General features: G+C 40.0%; 1 protein-coding gene across 2 annotated transcripts in view; it reads right to left on the bottom strand.

Moving 5' to 3' along the window:
• Positions 1-308: 308 nt before the first annotated feature.
• Positions 309-26,225, bottom strand: part of LOC121371460 — a 57,209-nt gene continuing 31,292 nt past the window's right edge. Inside the window, exons 1-6 of one of the 2 annotated variants that reach the window (XM_041497363.1) lie at positions 24,872-25,015; positions 21,640-21,744; positions 7,875-7,930; positions 6,117-6,243; positions 4,820-4,942; positions 309-1,002 (exon numbers count right to left, since the gene is read on the bottom strand). In XM_041497363.1, the coding sequence (XP_041353297.1) occupies positions 983-1,002; positions 4,820-4,942; positions 6,117-6,243; positions 7,875-7,930; positions 21,640-21,744; positions 24,872-24,926 (486 nt within the window). In that variant the 5' untranslated portion in view covers positions 24,927-25,015 and the 3' untranslated portion in view covers positions 309-982. Of the gene's footprint in view, positions 1,003-4,819; positions 4,943-6,116; positions 6,244-7,874; positions 7,931-21,639; positions 21,745-24,871; positions 25,016-26,225 lie in introns of those variants that run through there. The other variant, XM_041497364.1, reaches the window with a different exon arrangement.

Here is a 26,225-nt window from a genome sequence, read left to right on the forward strand (position 1 = left end):
TTCTGGAACCATCTTGGAGTACATGTACATCAATCCTGTCGGTCACAGACGAAGGATTGCATAGTCTTCAGCTACTTGTATTTCCTGTTGAGACGATACGAATCCTGGGCAACATTACTGCCACGCCACTTCGCATGCCGCCACTCTCTCGATACGAATGTAAACTACGGCTAACTTGTGATTATAGCAGCATGTCTCACTTCAGTACGATTCTTTTTTACAACGAAAGAGGTGGAACATGTATTCCACGTATATGCACCTTCTCGCCAGTACCTCCACGAACTCACATTATAATAATGACACAGACAGATAGATATATAAGTTTATTAACGTGTTACATTATGAACATCACATATAAACAAAAAAACAACAAATATGAAAACCATGTTGAAAAGAAATTAATCTAAAAAGTAACAACGTAGCCCGAAAATCTCCCAGTGCTGCCGAATCCTGTTGCATTTTACCCGCCAGTATCTCGACATTAAAACGTGCTTCTGTCAGGTAATAATAAACAACGTAAAACACAACAAACACGTTTATATTATGTTTCAACAGAATATACTATATGTACAAGTACTAAACATAAACATAAATCTCCCGTTTTAAAAAAAAAAAAACCTCTTATAAATCGCATCTGCAGCATTACAATATTCTTAACACAATTTCATATAATTCCAAACACTTGACATATATTAACATATAATATCTAACCAATATATTGCCCCAAGTAAATATTTCAAACAACTAAATTTAACAAATAATCATTTGCACCACTGAAGTATCTGCATAATCCAAGTATCACACACTAAATGTCAAACTACATTAAACTGAAAACGTGAAAATCGGTTCTTTCTCAATCCATTTCTCGATCCTTCCTTTTCATATCTGAATATAACCAACACTCAGTGTTTGAATACATGTGTAGATAACACTCCGATATCCCTCTTTGGTTCTTGAAACAAGGCAAAATGTCCCATGTTGACTAAAATGATCTGCAGTGACCTGAAAACCGAAACACTCATCAATTATTTCATAAACACCTTTAATACCTAGAGATTAATACACAAAATTTAATGTATGTTATTTACGAAAACTATTAAATACGTTTGCGGATTTCCTTACACGTTCAAGATCATAGAAAATAATACAATTCTAAATCCAGTTTGTTCAACCAGTAAACACGAAAGTTCGATAACGGATTAATAATTAGAGCGCATATGTCATAGGTACAAACAAACCCTTCCAACACCTCTGATACTCATGGTAATTTCATAAAAATGTATGAAGTCATATTGAGATATAGCAAGCATTTAATGCTTGCTATATTTATAGAACCATTACGTTTATACCATATGAATAATGACCGCAAATGGTAGTAAACACTACTGCTGTATAATAATGCATTTAAAGTCAAGACTAGACTCAAGCCTTTGAGAGTTTACAGACATGTAACTTAGTTAAACTGCATGTTAAACATCATACAAGCACGGACCAAGATTATGTTTTAGCTATGTGTTTTTTATAATTAAAGGGACGTTTGCTGCAATTTGTAAGATGTTATCGACTAACACAGACTTTTAAACGATTGTAATTACATATCAAAAATATTGTTCTGCATAAAATATTAGTGGCTGTATATTCAACGTATTTCTTAACGTTATTGTATTTGTACTAGGTTCAGTTTCATTTTATTTTATTTATTTTATATACTTTTTTCGTACGTATGAAAGTATTTGAAGACAAAATCCAGTTGGGCCTTCTTACAAATATTAAGACGACCAAAAACACATTGAATATACAGACACTGATAATCGAAATAAGAAGATATATTTAATATGTAAATTTAATCGTAGGAATATTTTATTAGTCGGAAACATCTTACAATGCAGCAAACTCAGGAATGTCCCTTTAAATGCATACAGTGTCTCATAAATATGTATTAAAACATATATCATGTTAACTGTCATAAATAAGGGTTATATGCAAATATCGTACATACTCTATCAGATTAGAAGTATATCTCTATATTTTCCAGATACTTATAGAACCCAACTAATTGCCTAATACCTCTCTTATATTAAAATACGTTACAGCATTATACCAAACTTCAAAACGTATCATTACGTTTAGATCCGGATAAGAAAGGAAATGTTTTATTTGTAATTACGGATATATGGCGTCAGATATATGGTCAAGGACCACAGATATTGAGAGAGAAAACCCGCTGTCGCCACTTCATGGGCTACTCTTTTCGATTAGCAGCAAGGGATTTTTTATATGCACCAGCCCACAGACAGGGTAGTACATACCACGGCCTTTGATATGCCAGTCGTGGTGCACTGGCTGCAGCAAATACGGCTACCAAACCGTATCAATCCATTTTGGTCTCAATTCCCACATATGTGGACTGAGGAGCAAGCTTATGGGTCAGTACAGTTTTGGATTCTGATGTGCCAACTGTACATTGGCAAATACGGTTCAGTTCAGGTCGTGTAGATCACATGGTGCAAGTCATGTGACATTCCATTTGCAAATCCCCTTTTGGGGCGCCTTGTTTGCCGTGAGGTGCGACCCGTGAAAATGGATGATGGGATCCTGGTGATTGAGTTGGGGCATACCTGCGGGTATGACTTCTGGCAATACATCACTTTGGCCCGGAGTTCAAATAGCTTCATATATTTATTATTAAACACCGCATTGTGTGCAGGATGTTTTGGCATTGATTTAATCTTTGTAGCATACTGCAGAGAAAGCTTTGCACGTCTAGCACCCAAACTAGGTTCGTGTGCATCGACGTACAAGCTCTCCACAGGAGATGTTTCGAAACCGAATGCGATTCGAACATTTGGTCTTCGCATTAAGCAGTTTTTATCAGTTTCCAACATTGATTTAACAGACATTTTGGAAACGCCTTCATATTTTATTTTGCCACCTTGGTGTATCAAACCACCAAAAATTGTATTCGATCTTGTGCATCTAAAAAAAGATCGCACAGATGCAGTTATTTATAAACAACATTTCATGGAAATCCAAGAGCGGTACTGTGATTACATTCCTGTTTACACAGACGGATCACGGGATGGGAATTCTGTGGCTTGTGCTACAGTGTTTCCATCAGACACAATAATTTCCATGAGATTGCCCGATTCAGCATCAATCTTTACTGCTGAAATTTGGGCAATCATTAAAGCCCTGGAACAGATTAAGGATTCATATGCATCCAAGTATATTATTTTTACAGACTCACTTTCGTGTCTTCAAGCTCTACAGTACATGAAATTGGAGCACCCCTTAGTTGGGATGGTGATACGAAAGTGTGTCTTTTTATCAATTGCCAATAAAGATGTTATACTGTGTTGGGTACCTAGCCATGTTGGCATTAGGGGTAATGAAAAGGCAGATGTTGCTGCCAAGTCTGCTTTGAACTTGCCCCGTGTCCATGTTGGTGTCCCCTACAGTGATTTTAAATTTCATATTAACCAATATATCTTTTCGACTTGGCAAGATGATTGGGACGGTGCGGTTGCGAATAAGCTTCATTCTGTCAAGGCAGTCCTGGGAGAGTGGCAGTCATCCAACAGGCGATGCAGGAAGGATGAAGTAGTCTTATGCCGTGCCCGCATCGGCCATACATATTTGACGCATTCATTTATTTTAAAGAAGGACCCTCCTCCTCAGTGTGAACACTGTCAGTGTACACTGACTGTGCGGCACATTTTGGTGGAGTGTGATCATCTCAAGCCGACAAGAAATGATATATTTGGCAACAGAAATGTTTTGGAATCGTTTAAATTCCATCCAATGTTAATTGTAAAGTTTTTAAAACACTGACTTCTATACAAAATTTTAAGATATACTTAACTTGATTTTATATATTGTATTATACTCCCCCCCCCCCCCCCCCCCCCCCCCCCCCAGCTCCTTACACTGTGGTTTTACATGAGTCTATATAAATATGTTCATATACTTACAATTTGTGACACCCAATAGCCGATATGTATTTTTGTGCTGGGGTGTCGTTAAATAAACATTCAGTCAATCAATTCCATTTGCAAAATGACGGCGTTATGTGAAATGAAAAATTGCTGTATTTTTTTTTCACATAATAATGCCACAAGGAAGCGACACATCGAGCACATAAAAAAAACTTTAGAAGGAAGGAAATGTTTTATTTAACGATGCACTCAACACATTTTATTTACGGTTATATGACGTGAGGCATATGGTTAAGGACCACACAGGTATTGAGAGAGGAAACCCGCTGTCGCCACTTCATGGGCTACTCTTTTTCGATTAGCAGCATGGTATCTTTTATATGCACCATCCCACAGACATGATAGTACATACCACGGCCTTTGTTACATCAGTTGTGGAGCACTGGCTGGAACAAAGACATGCTTGTACGCGACGACGAACACTAGTGTTCTTGATGATGGAACTGTTGTCGACATGCTCGATTTGGACAGTGCCTCGTCTCGTTTTGTTTTTGGAGCGAGAAGGAACTCCCCAGTTTCCCATAACACATGTATGAGGTCATTTATTGGAATTCCCCACAACAGGGCCTCTCGCAAGCGTATTTGGTTTGCCTCGATCCAAAACAGACTGATCCGTATTCATCTGCATTGAGTGGTGGGTTTGTTAACGGCGATTCATAATGCGCAACACTACGCATGGACACGCATTGACACGCATTGGACTATTTGGTGTGTCAACGGTATTACTGTTTTCAGTGCTGTTTCAAAATATGTTAACTGCCAGTACTAGCTTACTCTCGCAGTTAAAATAGACAGTTTAACGTTAATACTACAGAATTACAAACCCATTTGTCCAAGCTGATCGGATTTTCCTGGAATCTCAACGCAGTAGTTCCCGAATCCACAGGGACATGTTTGCACTACACCGGCAGGAGGCGTCGCTGTGTAGGGATCGCTAACATAACAGTCTGAAACAATAAATAAAGCTATCATGGTTCCCTTTGAATAAAAGATGACCCTGCCAAACAAAAACAGGTCATATAGTTTTACTATTATTATTATTATTATTATATGCAGGTACTGTACAAAAACAACAACAAAAGTTTGTTTTTTGTTTAACGACACCACAAGAGCACATTGATTTATTAACAATCGCTTATTGGATGTGAAACATTTGGTAATTCTGACATATATTCTTGGAGAGAAAACTAGCTACATTTTCTCATTAGTAGCAAGGAATGTTTTATATGCACCATCCTGCAGACTCTGATATACAAATCGTGGTGCACTGGCCTTAGCGAGAAAAGCCCAATGGGCCTACAGACGCGGATCGATCACAGACAGACCACGCATCAAGCTAGCTCTTTACCACTGGGCTACGCCCCGCCTGAACCATTAAATAAATGTTTCGGTTAAAACACAAATATACTGATTATAATACGCACGCTAGCCTAACATTAAGTTTCTATAGATTAATCAATTAATAAGTTAATTGGTTAGTTAGTTCGTTCATTCATTCATCCATCAATGCCTTTTTCCATTCACCTATGTATCCATTCAAATATCTTCGCAACTATTTTCTCTTAACGAACGAAATGACTGATTTATATGACTAATAATAAGGATGATGACATAACTAATTATTATCTTCAACAATTGATAGTTTGAAAGACTATTTTATCAGTATGACCAATTGTAATAAGAGTTGCGTCCCGTTCTTTTGGTATTTATAAGTTTCAACGACCAAAGTATTTGCTATTTCATTTGTTAAAAGGTGTTACCAAAACCGTCCTTCTCTGGGCAAGTTGTACCTCATCTTCGCTACCTTGGCTTGCCGAGATTGTTGTACCTTAAACAATATTCCACAGTTGTCAAACAATTCCTTATGTTATAGAAACAGATCACCATGAATAGTTACGACTTTTTTCTTTGATAACGTATAATTCAGGCGCGTGTGCAGGAGGAGGGTTTCGGCGGTCGAAATCCCTCCCTTATCAAGCACATTTTCTTTTTTTCCAAATATATTTTCCAAGAGTGTGTGATTCGACCGCCATATAATCTTCGGTCGCCAAAATTTGGACACCAACCCCGGCTATCATGCCATCACACGTGCCTGTAATTTCAATATGTATGACGTGTTACCTGCCGACATACTTCTCATCTTCTGACAAACTCCTGACATAGCACCTGGTTGTCGGTTGACACAGCAATGGCTGGCAGGGCAGTCGCTTGGGGAGGTGCATGAGTTTCCACTACGGAAGGGAGAAGCCTGTGTACAAATATGATACGTCATCGTAATATAAAGAATGTCCACTGTTTACCAGGATTAAATATTTCTGTGTAAAATTTTATGGAACTTGGAGAAAAAATAGATATCCCCCCAAAAAACAAAACAAAACTATTAAAAAAAAACTCTAACCACTTTAAAAAAACAAAACAAAGCGAAAACAATCCCAAAACAAACAATAAAAATAACTCCACTATTTTGCTTCATCTCGCTAGATTTTAGTTTAGTTTTTCCCAAGAATATTTAATATTTTATTTAACTTATTGTTAAATTATTTAATGAACATACTATATTAACTTCTTGCTAGAATATTAAATATTTGTTTACGGACTTGCTACAATATTAAACGTTTTACTTAACTCATAAGTTATTAGAAACTGATATGTATACATTTATAATGAAATCGTTAATGCATTAAACTAGGTGTCTAAACGTTTAACTGAAGGCAACAGTGATACTCACAAAAATGTGCCTAGGTGGAGAAACTATTACTTCGATCAGCAGCACATTCGCTATAGACAAGATTCGAAGCTAACACAATCGAGCTACTTGCATGCCTGTGATGTACATGTGTACATCTAATCCGTATACGTAAATCTCTACTGTATAGTACGTTATCAATTGTGTATTAGAATGCACAAGTCTATGTATTCCATAGATCACTTATCTAAAGTTTATTTTGTTTAACGACACCACTAGAGCACATTGGTTTATATCACCGGGTATTGGATGTCAAACGTATGGACAGTTTTGACATATAGTCAAGGCTCATATGGATTTGGATGTAGCACGTATATGTATATATATAATGTATATAATGTACTCATCTGATGCAACCGGATGGTGGCTTTGAGTGAAATAAAGTTCTGTTCTGTTCTGTTCTGCTGTCCGGCTAAATATTTCAATGAGAGTGTCTAGACTGGATGGATGCGATGTGTGCGTATAAAAACACATGCGGCCAGCCGCAATGAAATACTTCTAGTATGTATCCCCACAATACAAGCGGGAGACGTAACAGTCGGACCATACGCACTCGCCACATCTTGTCTATATGAGCATTTAGAGGAAACCCGCTACTTTTTCCATTAGAAGCAGGGGATCTATTATGTGCACTTCTCCACAGACAGGACAGCACATAACACGGTCTTTGATGTACAGTTCGTAGGGCACTGGCCCAATTTCACAAAGCATCGTAAGCCTAGTTTTGCACGTAAACGTAAATCTACGACTAAACCACAATTTTTACTACCACTATAGTACAACAAATATAGTTAAAGTACACGTATGTCGTTTTCTTTTGTCCTTAAAATACTCCATCTTCTGTAATGATGTGATTTTCTGCGTGGAATAGATGCCAAACACGTGTAAACGTATGGCTGGTATAACTGCTAGTGGCAGACGTAAACTTACGATGTTTTGTAAAATAAGACCCCTGGTTGGGAAGTGAAACATCCAATAAGAGCATAGGTCCACAGAGGTGGTTCGATCCTGCGGCACAAGGAGCTCAGCCGAGCGCTCTACCAACGTATAAGCGTTTAAAATCGACCTTCGTTCATAGTTATTAAAATATTATATAATTATATATATATATTGCTTTTATTATTCATACCTACCATGTTTAGTTTTATACACCGCTTTATACACCACATTAATGTACAGCACTTAGAACCTAAAATGGATCCAAAAACAAAATATTGCAATATTATCTTTGTTACTATGAATCTGGTTTCAGTCAATGTCCATACTAAATACCGTTATAGAAACAATTACAAGGAGTGAATGAATGAATAAATGAATGAATGTTTAACGACACCCCAGCACAAAAAAATATATATGAAAATATTATCTATACAATTATGTAAAAAACGCAGTGTATAGAGCTGTGTGGAAAATACAATACAATACAAATATCAAGGAAAGTATATTATAAAATTTGCTATAGAAATCTGTGTTTTAAAGACTTTAAAATTAATTCAGGGTGAAATTTAAAATATTCCAAAACATTTCTGTTACCAAATATATCATATCCCGTCGGCTTTAGATGATTACACTCCACAAAAATGTGGCGCACAGTCAGTGTACACTAACAATGTTCACACTGAGGAGGAGGGTCCTTCGTAAGGAGATGGAAGAAAGGAAGGAAGAAATAATATATTTAACGACACAGCACATTTTTATTAGTTATATGGCGTCAGACATGGTTAAAAACCACTGTCACGGGGATCCTATAATACCCGTAACTGAATAAAACACGATTATCCAAATATCTCTCCTAACTATATTTATTAGATCTCTCTGTATCGGGCAGTCCAATACCCGAGTGGCTCGGCTCTAGGTAATCAGAGATAGATCTTATATAAAGTATGTATATATATATAGCATGTTTAGTTCACTAGAAAACACAACAAAACACAATACACTTTGGAATCTGTATTAACCTTACGCTGACAAATATATTTGCCGCAGTGGTTAATTCAGAACAATATAATAACAATCCAGAGCTACTGACTTAATTAGTTAATCTCTAGGTGTCTAGTTTACACAATATTCTAATCACAGTAGTATACAGGCCTGTATGGGGTCATGACCTACTTTCCCGTGATCACGTGACCTTGGTAGGAGACAATGGGCTTTTGTGTAGGAAACAATGGCCTTTGTAGAGGTGGGGTGCAGGTGTCTGACCTTGGTAGGAAACAATGGCCTTTGTATAGAAAACAATGACACAATGGTCTTTGTGTAGGAAACAATGACAATGGCTTTTGTATAGGAAACAATGGCTTTTGTATAGGTGGGTGCAGGTGTATGGTCTTTGTGTAGGAAACAATGGCCTGGGTACAGGTGTGCGTCCTTGGACTGAGCTGGGGGTGCCTCCCTCGAGTATAAAAAGGGTGCTTTTGGTTTCATTGCCATTCGTTCGCCGAAAAGTCTACAGATCTACGTTCATGTTTGTTGAAAGAAAATAGGCTCGTAGTTGGATATAAAAAGGGGTGTGTTGTTAGTAGCGTCATTTGCTTGCCGAAAGTTCTGTGAAGGAGATCTATTTTTGCTTTTGGAGTTTGAAAATATTCTGAAAGAAGACGATGGCATCGGGATATTCGAGCAGTGTTAGTAGCAGCAGCAGTAGCGACGAGGACGACGTCTTGGTCTGCAAATGTTCAGAAAGACATACAATCAAATGTAAAGGAGTGACTACCAAACAAGATGAGAAGAAGACGAGTATTCATTATACGGATCAAACGGATGCTACACGTGAAATTGGGGTTGGAACTGAAGATGGCGAACTCGTGGATGAACCCACAGATCAGACGGATGCTGCCTGTGAGGAAGACTGCTATTCGAGACGTTACTTGTTCTGTCATCGTCCCGAAATGAGACATTTCTATGCCCGGATGCTGACGTATGCTCGGTGGCCCATACAATTACGTCAAAAACCAAAAGAACTTGCCAAGGCCGGTTTCTATTACACGGGAGACCACGATGCCATCACCTGTTACTGTTGCGGACTTCGCATCTACCGATGGAAGAAGACAGACGACCCAGTGATGGAACATTACTCTCTCTCTCCAAGATGTCACTATGTGAACAACATGTTCAGACATTAAATATTTCAGACACTTGTGTGCTATGTTTTCATGTTGTATGTTGTGAATAAAACCGTGAATAACATGTTTTGCTTTCTTAGTTATGTCCTGCGTCCATGAGTGTGTCTCTGGACGTGTCCCTATGGTAGTTGTTTAGAACGTTGCTATACATTAATAACTGACACAAGACGTTGAGAACTGAACATCAAATTTATGTAACCTTTTAACAGGTCAGCGGCCACGATGGAAGAGTGCTGGGCGGAAGTCACGTCAGACGCCCCTGTCTTTCTAATTACCGTAATGTCTCTAATAGTCCGTAGTAGGCTGACACTACATCCCCCTTTCTCAGTCTGATAATATCAGATCTTTCCATGCTACATTTAGTGTGTATAATTATTCAGTACATCTATGGCCGCATTACAATACAATTGTATTCGTTTCATTAACTTCTAAAATATTTATAAAAATGAAAATAAATGAAAATACTGAAATGAATTATGGAATATAGAAATATTTGCCACTTCAATGTTTTTGTTTTTCCTAACAGTTCGTTTCTTTTGTCAGTTCTTAGGATGAATATTTAACTATCACATATTTTAATTACTACTAGTATTTTGATATTAACAACATTTCTACAAGTCCAGTCTTTTAGGTTGGACCGACATTCTGCCATATCTAGTTTTAACACCATTAGAATGACCAACATCATTAGTATTCTCGTGAGGTTTCTGTCCATCTGCCAGACTGTTAGTATTTGGAGACACATCAGATCTGTTTGGAAATGCAGCAATATTTTGCGGACTCTGAGACCTGGACAAGACGTCTTCTGTTTCGTCGAAGAACAGAGTTTGGCGTTTGAACGAAATATGATCTGGGTGTATCTGCACGTTTTAGAACTCGTGCTTTTATAGTAGTGGTATTATCTCTCACAAGCACACTTTCTCCTCCTCGAAGAACAGGTAGGTTGTGTGAACGATGACGCAAATCAAAGTTTTGTTTTTGAGTAATCCTTTGGGTCGTCTCAGCATTGTGGAGTACTGCTGGATCTGGTAGATTTGGTGTAAGCACAGAAGGATGAACTGGTAAGTTACTCCGGAGTTGTCTCCCCATAAGTAGCTGTGATGGAGAGTATCCATTCTGAAGTGGTGTTGTTCTGTAAGATAACAAAGAGAGGTAAGGGTCTTTAGATTTTTTCATCAGTTGTTTGATTGTCTGAACTGCACGTTCTGCTTCCCCATTACTCTGTGGATACCGCGGGCTACTTGTAATGTGAGTGAACGAATACTTTTCAGCGAATTCCTTGAAAGATTGAGAAGCATATTGCGGACCATTATCTGATACTATGATATCTGGTATTCCATGACGGGAAAAGATAGACTTCAAATGATTAATGACAGCCCCTGAAGTGGTGTCATTGTTGAGTCTTGCAAGTTCGATGTATCGAGAATAATAGTCAACGACTAATAAGTAGGTTTCTCCATTTAACTCAAATAAGTCTGTTCCAACTTTTTTCCATGGGCGAGATGGAAACTCGGTTGTGATCAGAGGTTCGCGTGGTAAAGAACGGAAGTTTGCACAAGTGCGACAATTTTGAACAACATGTTCTAGTTGGCTGTTTAGACCTGGCCACCAAACTGAATTTTTCGCACGTGCACGACACTTATTAATTCCCTGGTGAGCTGCATGTAAAGCTTCAAGAATGTCTAGCTGCATAGCTGAAGGAATTACGAGTTGTGACCCTTTTAAAAGTAGTCCATCAATAACAGTCAATTCATCCCGATGCGGCCAATATGCTCTAATACAATTGGGAACTCTGTCATATTCTGGCCAGCCATCACAACAAAATGACATAAGATGCAAGCACACCGGATCAATTTGTAAATTGAATCGGATTTCATCCAGACGCTTTTCTGTTGCAGGTAAGCTTGCAAGTACAGAAGCAATATAGATGTTTGTGTCTTCAAGAAGATCTTTGTCACTTTTGGTTGGTTGAGAGTTTACTGGAGCTCTAGAAAGTGCATCCGCAGAGGAAAGACGTTTCCCTGGAACATGCGAAATTGTGTACTTATAGGACATAAGTCTCATGCGAAATCGCTGGATTCTGGGAGGTAACTGTTCAAGGTTTTTCGAACCAAGCAGTGAAATCAATGGCTTGTGATCTGTTTCAATATGGAATTCCAGTCCAAGTATGAAATCACGGAATCTCTCACAGGACCAAGTAATAGCAAGTGCTTCCTTTTCAATTTGAGCATATCTTTGTTCGGTTTCACTCAGAGTCCGTGAAGCATAAGCTACTGGTTTTAAATTGCCGTCAGATTGTTTCTGAAGAAGAACTCCCCCAAGTCCATATGATGATGCATTAGAAGAAATAACTGTTTTAGCATTTGGATTGTAATGTACGAGAACTGGAGCTGAACTGATGTCATTTTTTATTTTGACAAAAGCAGATTGCTGTGGCTCACCCCATATCCAATCACTGTCTTTGACAAGCAAGTCTCTGAGAGGTTTTGTTTTGTCTGCCAAATTTTGAAGAAATTTGGCCAGCTGATTAACCATTCCCAGGAATCTACGGACTTCCGAAACATTTGTAGGTGGAGTCATTTGTGTTTATTGCAGATATTTTATTTGGATCTACATGTACACCACTCGAGTCAACAACGTGACCTAGAAAGGTAATGCTGCTCTTTGAAAATACACATTTTTCATTTAGTGTAATGCCTGCCTTTTCCAGTGTTTGTAAAACGGCTTCCAGTCTTTTATCATGTTCCTGCTGAGTAGCCCCAAATATGAGAATATCATCAATTTGACATAAGGTACCCTCGAGACCTTCAAGAATTTTCTGCATTCTCTTTTGAAAGTGTTCAGGAGCGGAACTTATCCCGAAAGGTAGTCGATTGAAGCAGTATCTCCCAAAAGGAGTAATGAATGTTGTTAGTTTTGAAGACTGTGGTGACAAAGGTATTTGATAGAATCCAGAATTTGCATCCAATTTGGTAAAAACCTTTGCTCCATCCATTTGACTTAAGTGTCTGATCGACTGATGGAAGAGGATGAATCTCTCTGCAAACACTGTCATTGAGTTTTGTTAGGTCGACACAAATCCTAACATTTCCATTTGGTTTAGGGACTACAACCATTCCTGCGCACCAGTCTGTCGGTTCATCTACTCGTGAAATAACACCAGTGTTTTCCATTTTTAAAAGTTCAGCTTTTACTTTGTTCATCAGTGGTAAAGCGACACGTCTTGGTGTATATAATGCAAAGGGAACTGCATTTTCCTTCAGTTTAATAGTATACTCCCCCTGGAGTTTACCTAAACCTGTGAACAGTTTGGGAAATCTTTTTCTCCAATAGCTGTCAGTGTCTGTTTCAATGTTGTCTACTTTCTGGACCAAGTTCAGATCTATGATTGCAGGTCTACCAAGTAAACATGAAGTAAGGCCTTTTGCAACATATATTTCTTGAACTGTAATAGAATGTTCTTTTGGAAGTTTTAGTCTGCAAACAAATTTTCCCATCACTTTAATCTCAGTATTAGCTGGACCAAACAATATGCGTTTTGGTTTTGAAAGTTTTGGTGAATTTATTTCCTGATATACCGCATCAGATATCACTGTAACATCTGCCCCTGTGTCTATTTTGAATTTGATAGCTTTAGATGTTTCCCCTAATTCTAAATGTACTGTCCATGGTTCTGAATTTTCTGAATGAACTGTGCCAAGGTAGGCATATGTATTTTCTGTTTTATGATCGCTATTAGTGTCACTTGAAGACATATTTTGCTGATCATTTTCAACATGAGCAATTCTTGCAGGTTTACTTCGACAAACTGTATCCCAGTGTCCTTTTTTCTTGCATTTTCTACAAACAGAATGAATAGCTGGACAGGTTTCTCTTGGATGTGCATTCCTACCGCATCTGCCACATGTAGGTTTTGGGTGCGGTTGTTTTACATACGGTTTACGGTAATGTTTACTCGTACCTTTGTTCTGAGGTGGTGGTGAAAATTTCTTCTTTTGAATGAAATTACTGTGAGCTACATTTTCTACCTTTAATGTTGGCACTTCATCTCTTAGTAGTGATTGTTGTTTCTTGATAGCTTCGGACTGACGAACATAGTTTATTGCTAATTCAAGGGTTAAATTTGAGTCGTGTTGTAATTTTTCTGAGAGTTTCTCATCAAGGATTCCCACAACAATTCTGTCTCTAATCATTTGATCATGCAATGCTCCGTATTCACAGTGTTCACAAAGTGAGTACAACGACGTAATAAAGGAATCAACAGGCTCGTTCAGTTCTTGTTTTCTTTTATTGAATTGTGCACGTTCAAAAATTACGTTCTTTCGAACCATAAAATAATTGTCAAACTGCCTTTTAACAACTTCATATTCGGCTCTGTCCTCCGAAGAAAGTGTAAAAGTAGTAAGAATGTCATCGGCGGTGTCCCCCATACTGTATATTAATGTGGACACTTGAAGATCGTCTGGTTTTTGGTCTAAACCGGACGCTATGCGGAATCGTTCGAATCGGCGAATCCATTTAGGCCATTCTTCTGGTTTGGTGAATGTAAACAATTCTGGAGGCTTAACTTGAAAAGATGCCATTATTTAGTTATATTGTGTATGGGCAGTAAAATATTACGTCAATATTCAATTCGACTTGTCCGGGCATTTTTAAAATGGCGCCAACTGTATGTTTGACCACATGCTCCAAAAGTTCATTTTTGCAGTTTTTTCTTAATTATTGTGACTTCGTCTTGTACGTAGGCCTACCTTATTTCGAAAAATCCGAAAGAATTCGCCACTTCTGACACCATGTTTAGAACGTTGCTATACATTAATAACTGACACAAGACGTTGAGAACTGAACATCAAATTTATGTAACCTTTTAACAGGTCAGCGGCCACGATGCAAGAGTGCTGGGCGGAAGTCACGTCAGACGCCCCTGTCTTTCTAATTACCGTAATGTCTCTAATAGTCCGTAGTAGGCTGACACTACAGTAGTGACACTGGTAAAGGGTAATATGTTGGTAACGATGTTTTTTGGGGAGCTTGCACGACGAGATTCGTGTTTGGGAGAAGGGGCACTGGTCATACGTATCACACACATTCAAACATTCCTGTACCATATCTTTATACGTCATAAGGTATATATGTAAAATAGTTTTGGAAAACTCGTCATTTGAGGTAAAACCTTCAGAGGAGCAACATGTCAGACCAGTACAAGTTATATGTACCCGACGTGGATAAGAGGACCCGTTTCTATAAACTGCAGGCAGAAGGTAAACTTCAACCTCATTTTCCAGTGCAACGTGGTGGGAAAAGTCAGATGATGTACAGAAGAAAGAAGTGTTTTATTTAACGACGAACTCAACACATTTTATTTACGGTTATATGGCGTTAGATATATGGTTAAGAACCACACAGATTTTGAGAGGAAACCCGCTGTCGCCACTACATGGGCTACTCTTTCGATTAGCAGCAAGGGATCTTTTATTTGCGCTTCCCACAGGCAGGATAGCACAAACCATGGCCTTTGTTGAACCATTTATGGATCACTGGTCGGTGCAAGTGGTTTACACCTACCCATTGAGCCTTGCGGAGCACTCACTCAGGGTTTGGAGTCGGTATCTGGATTAAAAATCCCATGCCTCGACTGGGATCCGAACCCAGTACCTACCAGCTTATAGACCGATGGCCTGCCACGACGCCACCGAGGCCGGTATGTTGTACAGTGTAGATCGATGTCTAGAACTGTATGACCCTACATAGAAAAAAGAAAGAAAAAGAGGAACAGAACAAGCCTCCGACACCCAAAGTCGTCATGGTGTCCCCAACACAACAGGTGGTAGAGCAAGCCAAGGCCGAGCAGAAACGGAAACGTCAAGAGAGTGGCGTGGAACAGAAACGACGAGAGCAGACTGGGCAAAAACGGCACAAGCATTTTTGAGAAGACTATAAAAGGGGGCATGGCAATTTCAACATCGTCAGTTCACGTCGAACACTTCAATAGTCAACATCATGAATCAGAATTGGTTTATTCCGGAACATGTCATGAACAAAAGATCGTGTCCCGTATGTCCAAAGACTTTTTCAAAACCATCAAATATGCTACGTCATTGGAAGACCTTCCATTCAGCTCAACTCCAGGCTCCTATGGCTCCTATAGCTCCTGCTCCGGCTCCTATAGCTCCTGCTCCGGCAGCTCCTGCTCCTCTGGCTCCTATAGCTCCTGTTCCGGCTCCTCTAGCTCGTATGGCTCCTATAGCTCTGGCTCCTATAGCTCCTGCTCCTCTGGCTCCTATTGCTGATGCTCCGGCTCCTCTAGCTCGTATAGCTCTTGCTCTGGCTCCTAGGGCTCATATAGCTCCTCTGGCTCATATAGCTCCTCTGGCTTATATAGCTCCTGCTCCTAGGGCTCCTATAGCTCTGGCTCCTATAGCTCCTGCTCCTCTGGCTCCTCTAGCTCATATAGCTCCTGCTCCTCTGGCTCCTATAGCTCCTGCTCCTCTGGCTCCTATAGCTCCTGCTCCGCTGCAGCAGCAGCCCCTAAGATTGTTACATCCGTTCACCATGATCGTGTCGGGACCACGTCGTGTGGAAAAACATTTTTGTTGTACAAACTGCTAAGGGATGGTAAAATCCACCCGCCTCCTCAGCGCATCATCTGGCTCTACAAACGATGGCAACCTCTCTATGATACGATCAAAATGGTTTCTCGAGTAAAATTTGTTCAAGGTATACCTGCGAATTTGGAAAAGGATCGTTATTTAGATCCAGGAGTCAGAAATCTCATCGTGTTGGACGACCTGATGTCTACAGCTGGAAAAGACCCTCGCATCACGACCTGTTCACGGAAGGAAGTCACCACAGAAACCTCTCTGTGATTGCCATCAACCAGAACCTCTATAACAGCAAGGACCCGACACAAAGAAGAAACTGTCATTACCTGGCAATGTTCAACAACCCCATCGACAAGCAGCAAGTCCTAACCTTGGCACAGCAGATGTATCCTGGAAATACTCGTCATTTCATGCAGCGGTTTGAGGAAGCTACCCACAGGCCCTACGGACATCTCTTGGTGGACTTGAAACCGACCACGCCCGAACATTGGCGCCTTCGACCTAATGGTTTAGAGACGGGGCCGTCCGAATGGTATACGCGAATGTCTCAGAAGAGTTTCAACCACCGTCGGAGAAAGAGCTCTACGTGCAAATCATGCAAAGAAACGCATTCAAGAGAAAACTACCAGGCATACCCGCCTACGAAAGTGACGACGACGAAGAAGAAGATGAGGTAGAGCCCTATCTGAAAAAAGGTCAAGAGGATGCAGTCTTGCGATACGTGCGGTCTGGTCTTTAAAGACGGGAGTGACTTGCAGCGACACGTGAAAACGTGCGAGGAGGGAAATGAAGAGCCGTCGTCCGATCTGGAAAACGAAGGCGTACGTCTGATGATCGAGCGTGAATTCGACATCAATCGTGACTATTTCGAAAGCAAGAGGAAACGCTACGAAGAAAAAAACATGTCCCAAGATGCCATCGAAAGAAACATGAAGACACTGCAATGGAAGTTATTTAAAGACACGTACTCTCGCTTTCTGACGTATATGCATTACTTTGACAAAGGCCCCAACACGAGAAAAATTCTACAGTTTGTGAATCCAGACAGAGATCTCAGACCTCAGATTCGTTTTAAATTAAATCAGTATCGTTCATGGATTGGCGAATATTTGGACGAACAAGACGACGACGATACCGACGATGAGGAGGACGACGAAGATGAAGAGAAATGAACACTCATATTATTCACGTGTCACCCTTAAGGCCTCTCGATGTAACCCAATGTGTGTCCATTGCATGTGTAGTTGTCTATAGTGATTGTAATTTAGAAATAAAAAATGAAAAACCAAACCATTGGTTTTTGTGGTGTTTTTTACTCTATGACTAGATTTGTGATTGGATACTTTATAGTAGCAAGAGCTGTATGTATAGGACAGCACATACCACTGCCTTTGATATACCAGACATAATGCACTGGTTGGCTATAGACTATTTGGCCATCGATGGGGATCGATGCTAGATCGATCACTGTATTTACCCATTTGGTAATTAAAAAGTTCTGTACGAAGGCTAGTACTCTAGAGAACTTTTCTGTTTAAAAATGCAGCTATTTCCCTTTGGTTAACACGTATTACTTGTTAAACCCATGGCGGCGCGCGTGTCGCCGACTTATACCAATGGATTAATCACGTGTGACATCTCCCTCCCTCTCCCCCTCTCCCCCCTCCCTCTCTCCCCCCCCCCCTCCCCCTCCCCTTCTCTCTCTCTCCCTCTCTCTCTCTCTCTCTCTCTCTCTCTCTCTCTCTCTCCCTCTCTCTCTCTCTCCCTCTCTCTCCCTCTCTCTCTCCCCCCTCTCTCTCTCTCTCTCTCTCTCTCTCTCTCTCTCTCTCTCTCTCTCTCTCTCTCTCTCTCTCTCTCTCTCTCTCTCTCTCTCTCTCTCTCTCTCTCTCTCTCAACCATTGCGTTTGTTTTTTGTGTATTCTACTCTATAACTAGATTTGTGATTGAATATTTCTGCCGCTACTTTATAGTAGCAAGAGTTGTGTGTACAGGACAGCACATACCACGGCCTTTGATATACCAGACATAATACACTGGTTGTCTATAAAGGCTTGTACTCTTGGGAAATACTCGTGTTTAAAATGTAGTTAAAAGAGCATAGGTTAGGTTGGAGCGTTGAGTTGCAGTCACACGTTCTTTGTTCATAGGAATGGGCTGTAGTGTTTCACACACACACACACACGCACGCACGCACACACGCACACACAAAACGTTTGTGTTTAATTATGAAATACTGGCCCCATAAGGGGTATGAGATTGTGTATATAAAAGATCCCTTGCTACTCATGGAAAAAATGTAGTGGGTTTCCTCTCTAAAACTGTCAAAATTATGTTTTTTCATCCAATAACCGATGATTCATAAATCAATGTCCACTAGTGATGTCGCTAAACACAAACAAACTTTGACGGTCAGTGGGCATACCATAACAAATTTATTCTGCTACTTAAGACGGGCACGCGTCGGTATGTCTTTTGCAGTTCACCTGGTTTCATAAACACTCGGAGAGGCGTAATAAAATGCCTTTGTATGAGGGCTGATGAAGAGGTCTGATAAGCGAATGAATGGCTCAATGATCCTCCGAGCACAAAAGAAAACGTCGACAATGTGCTAAAGAAATACAAATGAATGAAAATCATCACACACGCATTTTGTCTGGCGACATGAAAGCCTCACTTTAAACCAAACAGTCAGCAAACAGTTACAGTCCTTCACCACGAGACATATTTTAACGGCTATTATTTTGGGTGTCTAGAATAAAACACTGTGAAAAAACATCCACGTGTATGTCCACTGTCAATACAAAAAAACAAAACACAATAGACGTTATACAATGAAGCCAAAACCAACGTCAGACTTACACCTGGCCTGTACATATTGTTATTATTAATTGTTGTTGTTTCTTTGCTTTTATTTGTTTGCTGACACCAGTTTGTTTGGTAATATGCAATACATTGAATTGAATACACCATGATCGCACACCTGCACAGAGGCCATTGTCTCTTACCATGATCGCACACCTACACAGAGGCCATTGTCTCTTACCATGGTCGCATACCTTTCCAAGGCCATTGTTTCCTACCGAGACCATACACCTGCACCTCCCTATACAAAGGCCATTGTTTCCTACACAAAGGCCATTATTTCCTACCGAGGTCAGACACCTGCACCCCCCTCTACAAAGGCCATTGCTTCCTATACAAAAGCCATTGTCTCATTGTTTCCTACACAAAGACCATTGTGTCATTGTTTTCTACACAAAGGCCATTGTTTCCTACCGAGGTCAGACACCTGCACCCCCCCTACACAAAAGCCATTGTTTCCTACACAAAGGCCATTGTTTCCTACACAAAGACCATTGTGTCATTGTTTTCTACACAAAAGCCATTATTTCCTACCGAGGTCAGACACCTGCACCCCCCTATACAAAGGCCATTGTTTCCTACACAAAGGCCATTGTTTCCTACCAAGGTCAGACACCTGCACCCCACCTCTACAAAGGCCATTGTTTCCTACACAAAAGCCCATCGTCTCCTACCAAGGTATCGTGATCACGGGAAAGTAGGTCATGACCCCATACAGGCCTGTATACTACTAATCACTTCACCGTGATACAACACCCACACGTGTTATAATTGAGAAACGCTGCCAGGGGAACTTAATTAATAAAGGAATTACAACTCTATTCCTAACTGGTTAATCTTTAATTAACCTTTAACTACTCATTCAGTAACCTTGTAATACAGAATTAATACTGGTACCTATCACAATAAAGACAATAACCTACAGTTTACCTAGGTCCTCTAGGATGACCGGCTAAGCTTCATATTTTTAGAACAGTGAAGCCTACAATTTACTTCGTCAGATTACCGGACACACTGTCTAAATAATATTGGTATAATACAGTATTAAAATATTTAAAGTCACATCAATCACATCAAGGTTATACAACAGAGCAGAAATATATATTTACCAGTCCAGACGGACAAACGTTCCCCGGCAGCCTTCCTTTGTTTCTGCTCGATATATCTAAAATCCTAGCTATTTATTAAAAAAACGAATATCGCCTGGGGGTACAAGGCGGTACCGAATACCTACATGTGATATTTCCACAGAGACCAAAACGGAATTTTTGTCTTAGATGGTTAGACTAGCTGTCGCCAATCGCTAGAAATACAAGGTCGTAAAACAGAACTCCCGGAGATATTACGTAACTACTGGCCACATGGCCTCCACACCTGTCTAAGTGCATATTGGGACGAACGGTCGCGCGGAGGAATTACGTAACCAAGCCGCACACGGCCCTCTAAAACAATTAACATCGCCACAGGCGAAAATATAAGAGCATGTTCCGTCACAACCACAAAGATAATTAGAGAGGAAACCCGCTGCCGCTAGTCCATGTGCTACTCTCTTCGAACTGTATTATATTTCCTTCCAGTCATTCTAGTAAAAACAATGCGACGCCAGTGTTGGATCAAATGCTCAAATTCGGGCAAGAACGATAGAGCTATTCGGGAAAAATGAGATGGCCTGAAACCTTTTCCACCATGTTTTACCCATATTCTTCCCACAACATTAGTTGTAATCCACGTGAAAATGCATAGTGTTTCTTTGCAAGCCTATATAGCTGTTTAACAAAATTGCTAACATGTGTAATTGATGTTATCCAGATTCGGGCATATTCGTTTAATTCGGGCAAAAGGTAGCTCCCCCACCCCTCCCCTAGAAAATTGTGAGCCCGTACTCCTATGGTCCGTCCCAGGTCAGCTCACTGGCCATGCCAGTGGACGTGCCTACTGGCCTCGGTGGCACAGTGGTTAAGCCATCAGACTACAGCCTGATAGGTTCAGGTTCGCAACCCGGTACCGGCTCCAACCCAGAGCGAGTTCTTAAGGGCTCAATGGCTAGGTGTAAGGCCACTACACCCTCTTCTCTCTCACTAAACAACTAACCCACTGTCCTGGACAGACAGCCCAGATAGCTGAAGTGTATGCCCAGGACAGCGTGCTTGAATCTTAATTGGATATAAGCACGAAAATAAGTTGAAATACAACATGTATTCTTTATTTCATTAGGTCAAATGGCCCATTGGTGTATATGGGCACTCAAATAGAGTTCCAAGTCCCAAGTACTCATACGTCTAGTGTACTGCAGTTAGTTTTAAAGGGCTTACCTTGTGTGCACTGATCGTCTCTTTGACAATTGGACAGATACAAAAACATAAACTGTGAACCACAGTGTAGTTCTAGTCCACTGAATGGACATTCGGAAGAACCGTCTGGAACAGAATAGAGAGAAACATTACATACATGCACACGAACGGATAGATTTTAAAACGAAAAAAAAGAAGAAGTTTATTTTGTTTAACGACACCAGTAGATTACGTTGATTTATTAACCATTGGCTAGTGGATGTCAAACATTTGGTAATTCTGACAGGAAGTCACCAAAGAAAACCTGATACGTTTTTTTCCTAATGCCCTAATGCAGAAGGTATATTTTATATGAACTTTCCCACAGACAGGAAAGCACATACCACGGCCTTTGGACACTTGTGGTGCACTGATTGAAAACCAGAACAAACAAAAAAACTGTTGAATTGATCCATAGAGGTGATTCGATCCTGCGACGCAAGCACCTCAAGCGAGCACTCAACCAACTGAGCTAAGTCCCGCCCCAAACGATAACAGAGCACGAATAGGGCCTAATACATCGGCAATTGTTTAACAAAGGTTTGTATATGATAATGGCTGATTTACATAAGTATAAAATAGTTACCATAAAACAGTGTTACAAAATGATACTTAAGCTTACAATAAACATTGATTTGTCGTAAATTTATCTTTTAACCATAATTTGAACCAGTGAAAATAAAACACCAGATTTGCTTAATCTACAAACCTGTAACACTTCTGGATAGGGCTACAATAGAACGAATCAGAGATTATGGCGTTAAAAGGGGGAAATACGCTCTAAAAATAGACAAGCCCGTCTCCGTAACTGTTACTCTTTCCGATTAGCAGCAAAGGATCTTTTATTTGCGCTTCCTACAGACAGGATAGCACAAACCATGGCCTTTGTTGAACCAGTTATGGATCACTGGTCGGTGTAAGTGGTTTACACCTACCCGCTGAGCCTTGCCGAGCACTCACTCGGGGTTTGAAGTCGGTATCTGGATTAAAAATCCCATGCCTCGGCTGGGATCCGAACCCTGTACCTACCAGCCTGTATACCGATGGCCTAACCACGACGCCACCGAGGCCGATCTCTCGTGATCGTTTACATGCACTGAAAGGTATTATACAAAGAGTATTGTTCGTCAGGGTCCAGTTGTTCAAACGTGATGTCAGCTTAACCAGTGGTTAATGGAAACGTGTAAAACCGGCCTCGGTGGTGTCGTGGGTAAGCCATCGAACATAAGACTGGTAGGTAGTGGGTTCCCAGCCCGGTACCGGCTCCCACCCAGAGCGAGATTTAACGACTCAATGGGTAGGTGTAAGACCACTACACCAAATTCTCTCTCACTAATCACTAATCCACTGTCCTTGCTAGACAGCCCAGACAGCTAAGGTGTGTGTATCCAGGATAGCGTACTTGAACCTTAATTGGATATAAGCACGAAAATAAGTTGAAATGAAATAAAATGAAATAAACGTCATGTGCCAATTGTTTAAACGTGATGTCACTTAACCAGTGGTTAAAGGAATTGTTTAAACGTGATGTCAGCTTAACCAGTGGTTATGGGAATTGTTTAAACGTGATGTCAATTTAACCAGTGGTTATGGGAATTGTCTAAAATCAAAATGAATAATAATTTTTTTTTTTTTTTAAACATTATTTTTTTTGTTTTGTTTAAAAACGTAATGTTGAAAATTGAGTTTGAACAGCTATAGGTATCCATGCATGACCAAATCAAAGGTTTGTTTTGTATTTGTGCAAAAATAATTAAAAGGAAAATATATATAATACTAACAATTGGACCCTGATTTTAAGCTTGGTGGACAAAAATCAATACCAAGTCTCACTGTTTAATTAAACGTTATCTCGTCCGCCAAACATAAAATATCACAGCTTACTCTAAGCAAGAATGAAACAGTCATGTCCGAGCTATCTGACGTAAGCTAGTAGTACTAAGTTTGCATCCAGGTACCTCTCCCACCTGGAGCGGATTCCTCCACCCCCCCCCCCCCCCCCCCCCCCTCACTGGGATGGTGTACGGCTAGTACTACAGATGCGCGGCTACTACGAAAATGTCGTCTCTGAATAACCATTACTCCATACCTGTGACATCACAAATATTGTTCTAGATACAGATTATTTTTCAACAATCAACACTAGTGAAACAATACAATTTAAACATTTTGTGCATTCAGGCCAAGGATGCGAACCCACTACTGACAGAACGTGTACATTGTAAACAAGTGCAATGCTTTATTAGCCCCCAAGGCCAAACATCTACATCATGAAATAAACATGTAATTTGAGCCATATAAACCTGATACTGGTTATGGTAATTAATGTATTTCGACGCAATACAGTGAGTAGGGCGAGACGTAGCCCAGTAATAAAGCGTGCGCTTTGTATAGGTCTGGGATCGATCTCCATCATTGGCCCATTGGGCTATTTCTCGTTCCAGCCAATGCACAACGACTGGTATATGAAAAACCGTGGTATATGTTTTTCCTGTTTGGGGGATGTAGCATATAAAAAAATATCTTGCTACTAATGGGGGGAAATGTGGCCCTAAGACTACTTGTCAAAATTACCATGTGTTTCACATCCAATAGCCGATGGTTAATAAACCAATGTGCTCTAGTGGTGTCGATAAACAAAACATACTTTAACTTAAAATACAGCGAAGATTGTCGTCTACTAAATAGGAAATCAGAGATTACATGTTTAGCACGTGCACCACGCTTAATGCCAGCCATCCACTGCTGTGGGTTTACTGGCGGAATCGTCTTGGGTTATTTACTTTTGTAAATATCCATTGCCATTTTAACTAATAGTCCTCTTCAAAAGTATCAGATAGACGCTCATAAAGATTAATAAAAATGAAGTGTAGATTCATAAAAAAATAATAAATTATTTCCCACGAATCTGTACCACATCGTACATTCTCCATTACTCCTAACTTACTGCTCTGGGTGATATGAGGGCGAACATCCGAGGTGTGTTCCCAGGAAAATGTGATTCAATCTTAATCAGATATAAACAAAACAATTCATAAAATGGTCTCTTAAAGGTTAACATTTCCAACCATTTTACATCTATTTAACGTCGCCGTGTAATTTCTTTCTTTTTTTTCTTCTTTTTTTTCCGTAACACAGAAAACATGAACGTTATACTGACATATACAAATGTAAACATCAAAAGTTGTTTCCGTTCTACAGTGATATCTCTTACCTGTATAGACAACAAAGGCAATAAGCACGGGGATGTAGGTCAAAAAATACTTCATGGTGTTACCTGTGCCGTGGGTGATAGAGAGCGAGACAGCGCGACCACACGCTTGGAATACTATTTAAGTTGCCGGCGTACGGTTATTGTTATCAATCAAATTTTGGATGACAGGCATGGCTCCGCCTCTTGTAAAGAAAAGGAATGTTTATCCTTTAGAGAATAACTAACGAGCTACGAGGAATTACGGATTATCTGTCCCGAGTGAATTAATGTTGTAAGCATTTACAGCATTAATTCACGAGGGACAGATAATCCGTAATTCCTCGTAGTGAGTTGGTTATTCTCTTTATTACCCATTGTCAATCTTTAACGATTTTAAAAGTATATTTACGTTGTCGCTGCTGTAACAACTAACAAGCTCTACCAGCTATAACAATATATTCATACGCGCCGTTACCGGTGCACACCCAACAGTATCCACCAAAGAATAGTTCCAAAAAAACCCAGTCAAAATAATAAAATATTTTTTTTTTTAAACATTTGTACATATATTTTGATTTTTAATTCCGTAAATGTTCGTATCGTAAAAAAATATTTGAAGTTCGTAGTAATAGTTTGACCGATGAATGGAATCATGAATGAACAAAAAGTGGTCCCGGCAGTATGTAATTGCCAATCAAATCTTGTCTTTTTAAAGCCAGCCAATCAGTGACTGTAGAAGCAATCTGCACACTGTGCAGAGATCGAAAAAATATTACCCCGTATATTTGTGCCCATATGGGTAATAAAGGCATATATTACACAGTGTCTAACATACGACTGGTCAAAATAGTGAAAGAGGAAACGTGCTACCGCCTCATAATACAAGATAATGAAAAAGGAAACCTGCTGCGTCCACTTAAACCTCCTCTTCGGGGGGGGGGGGGGGGGGGGGCGGGATTTAACTCAGTCGGTTGAGTGCTCGCTTGAGGTGCTTACGTCGCAGGATCGAACCACTCGATCCATTCAGCTGATTATTTTTTCTCTCGTTCCAACTAATGCACCACAACTGGACAAAGGCCGTGGTATGTGCTTTCCTGTCTGTGGGAAAGTGCATATAAAAGATCCTTGCTGCATTAGGAAAAAATGTTTCCTCTGTTGACTACGAGTCAAAATTAACAAATGTTTGACATTCAATAGCCGATGATTAATTAATCAATGTGCTCTAGTGATGTCGTTACACAAAACAAACTTCTTCCTCTTCTGAATAGCAGTAAGGGATATAGTAGTGGAAGAGGAAACATTCAGCCTTCACATAAATCTCCCCAATCTAATTAAAATTAGCTCCACTATTACAACTCCCCGTCTGAATAGCAGC

Source organism: Gigantopelta aegis, chromosome 4 (genome assembly GCF_016097555.1).
Source record: "Gigantopelta aegis isolate Gae_Host chromosome 4, Gae_host_genome, whole genome shotgun sequence".
In the NCBI taxonomy this organism is placed as follows: domain Eukaryota; kingdom Metazoa; phylum Mollusca; class Gastropoda; order Neomphalida; family Peltospiridae; genus Gigantopelta; species Gigantopelta aegis.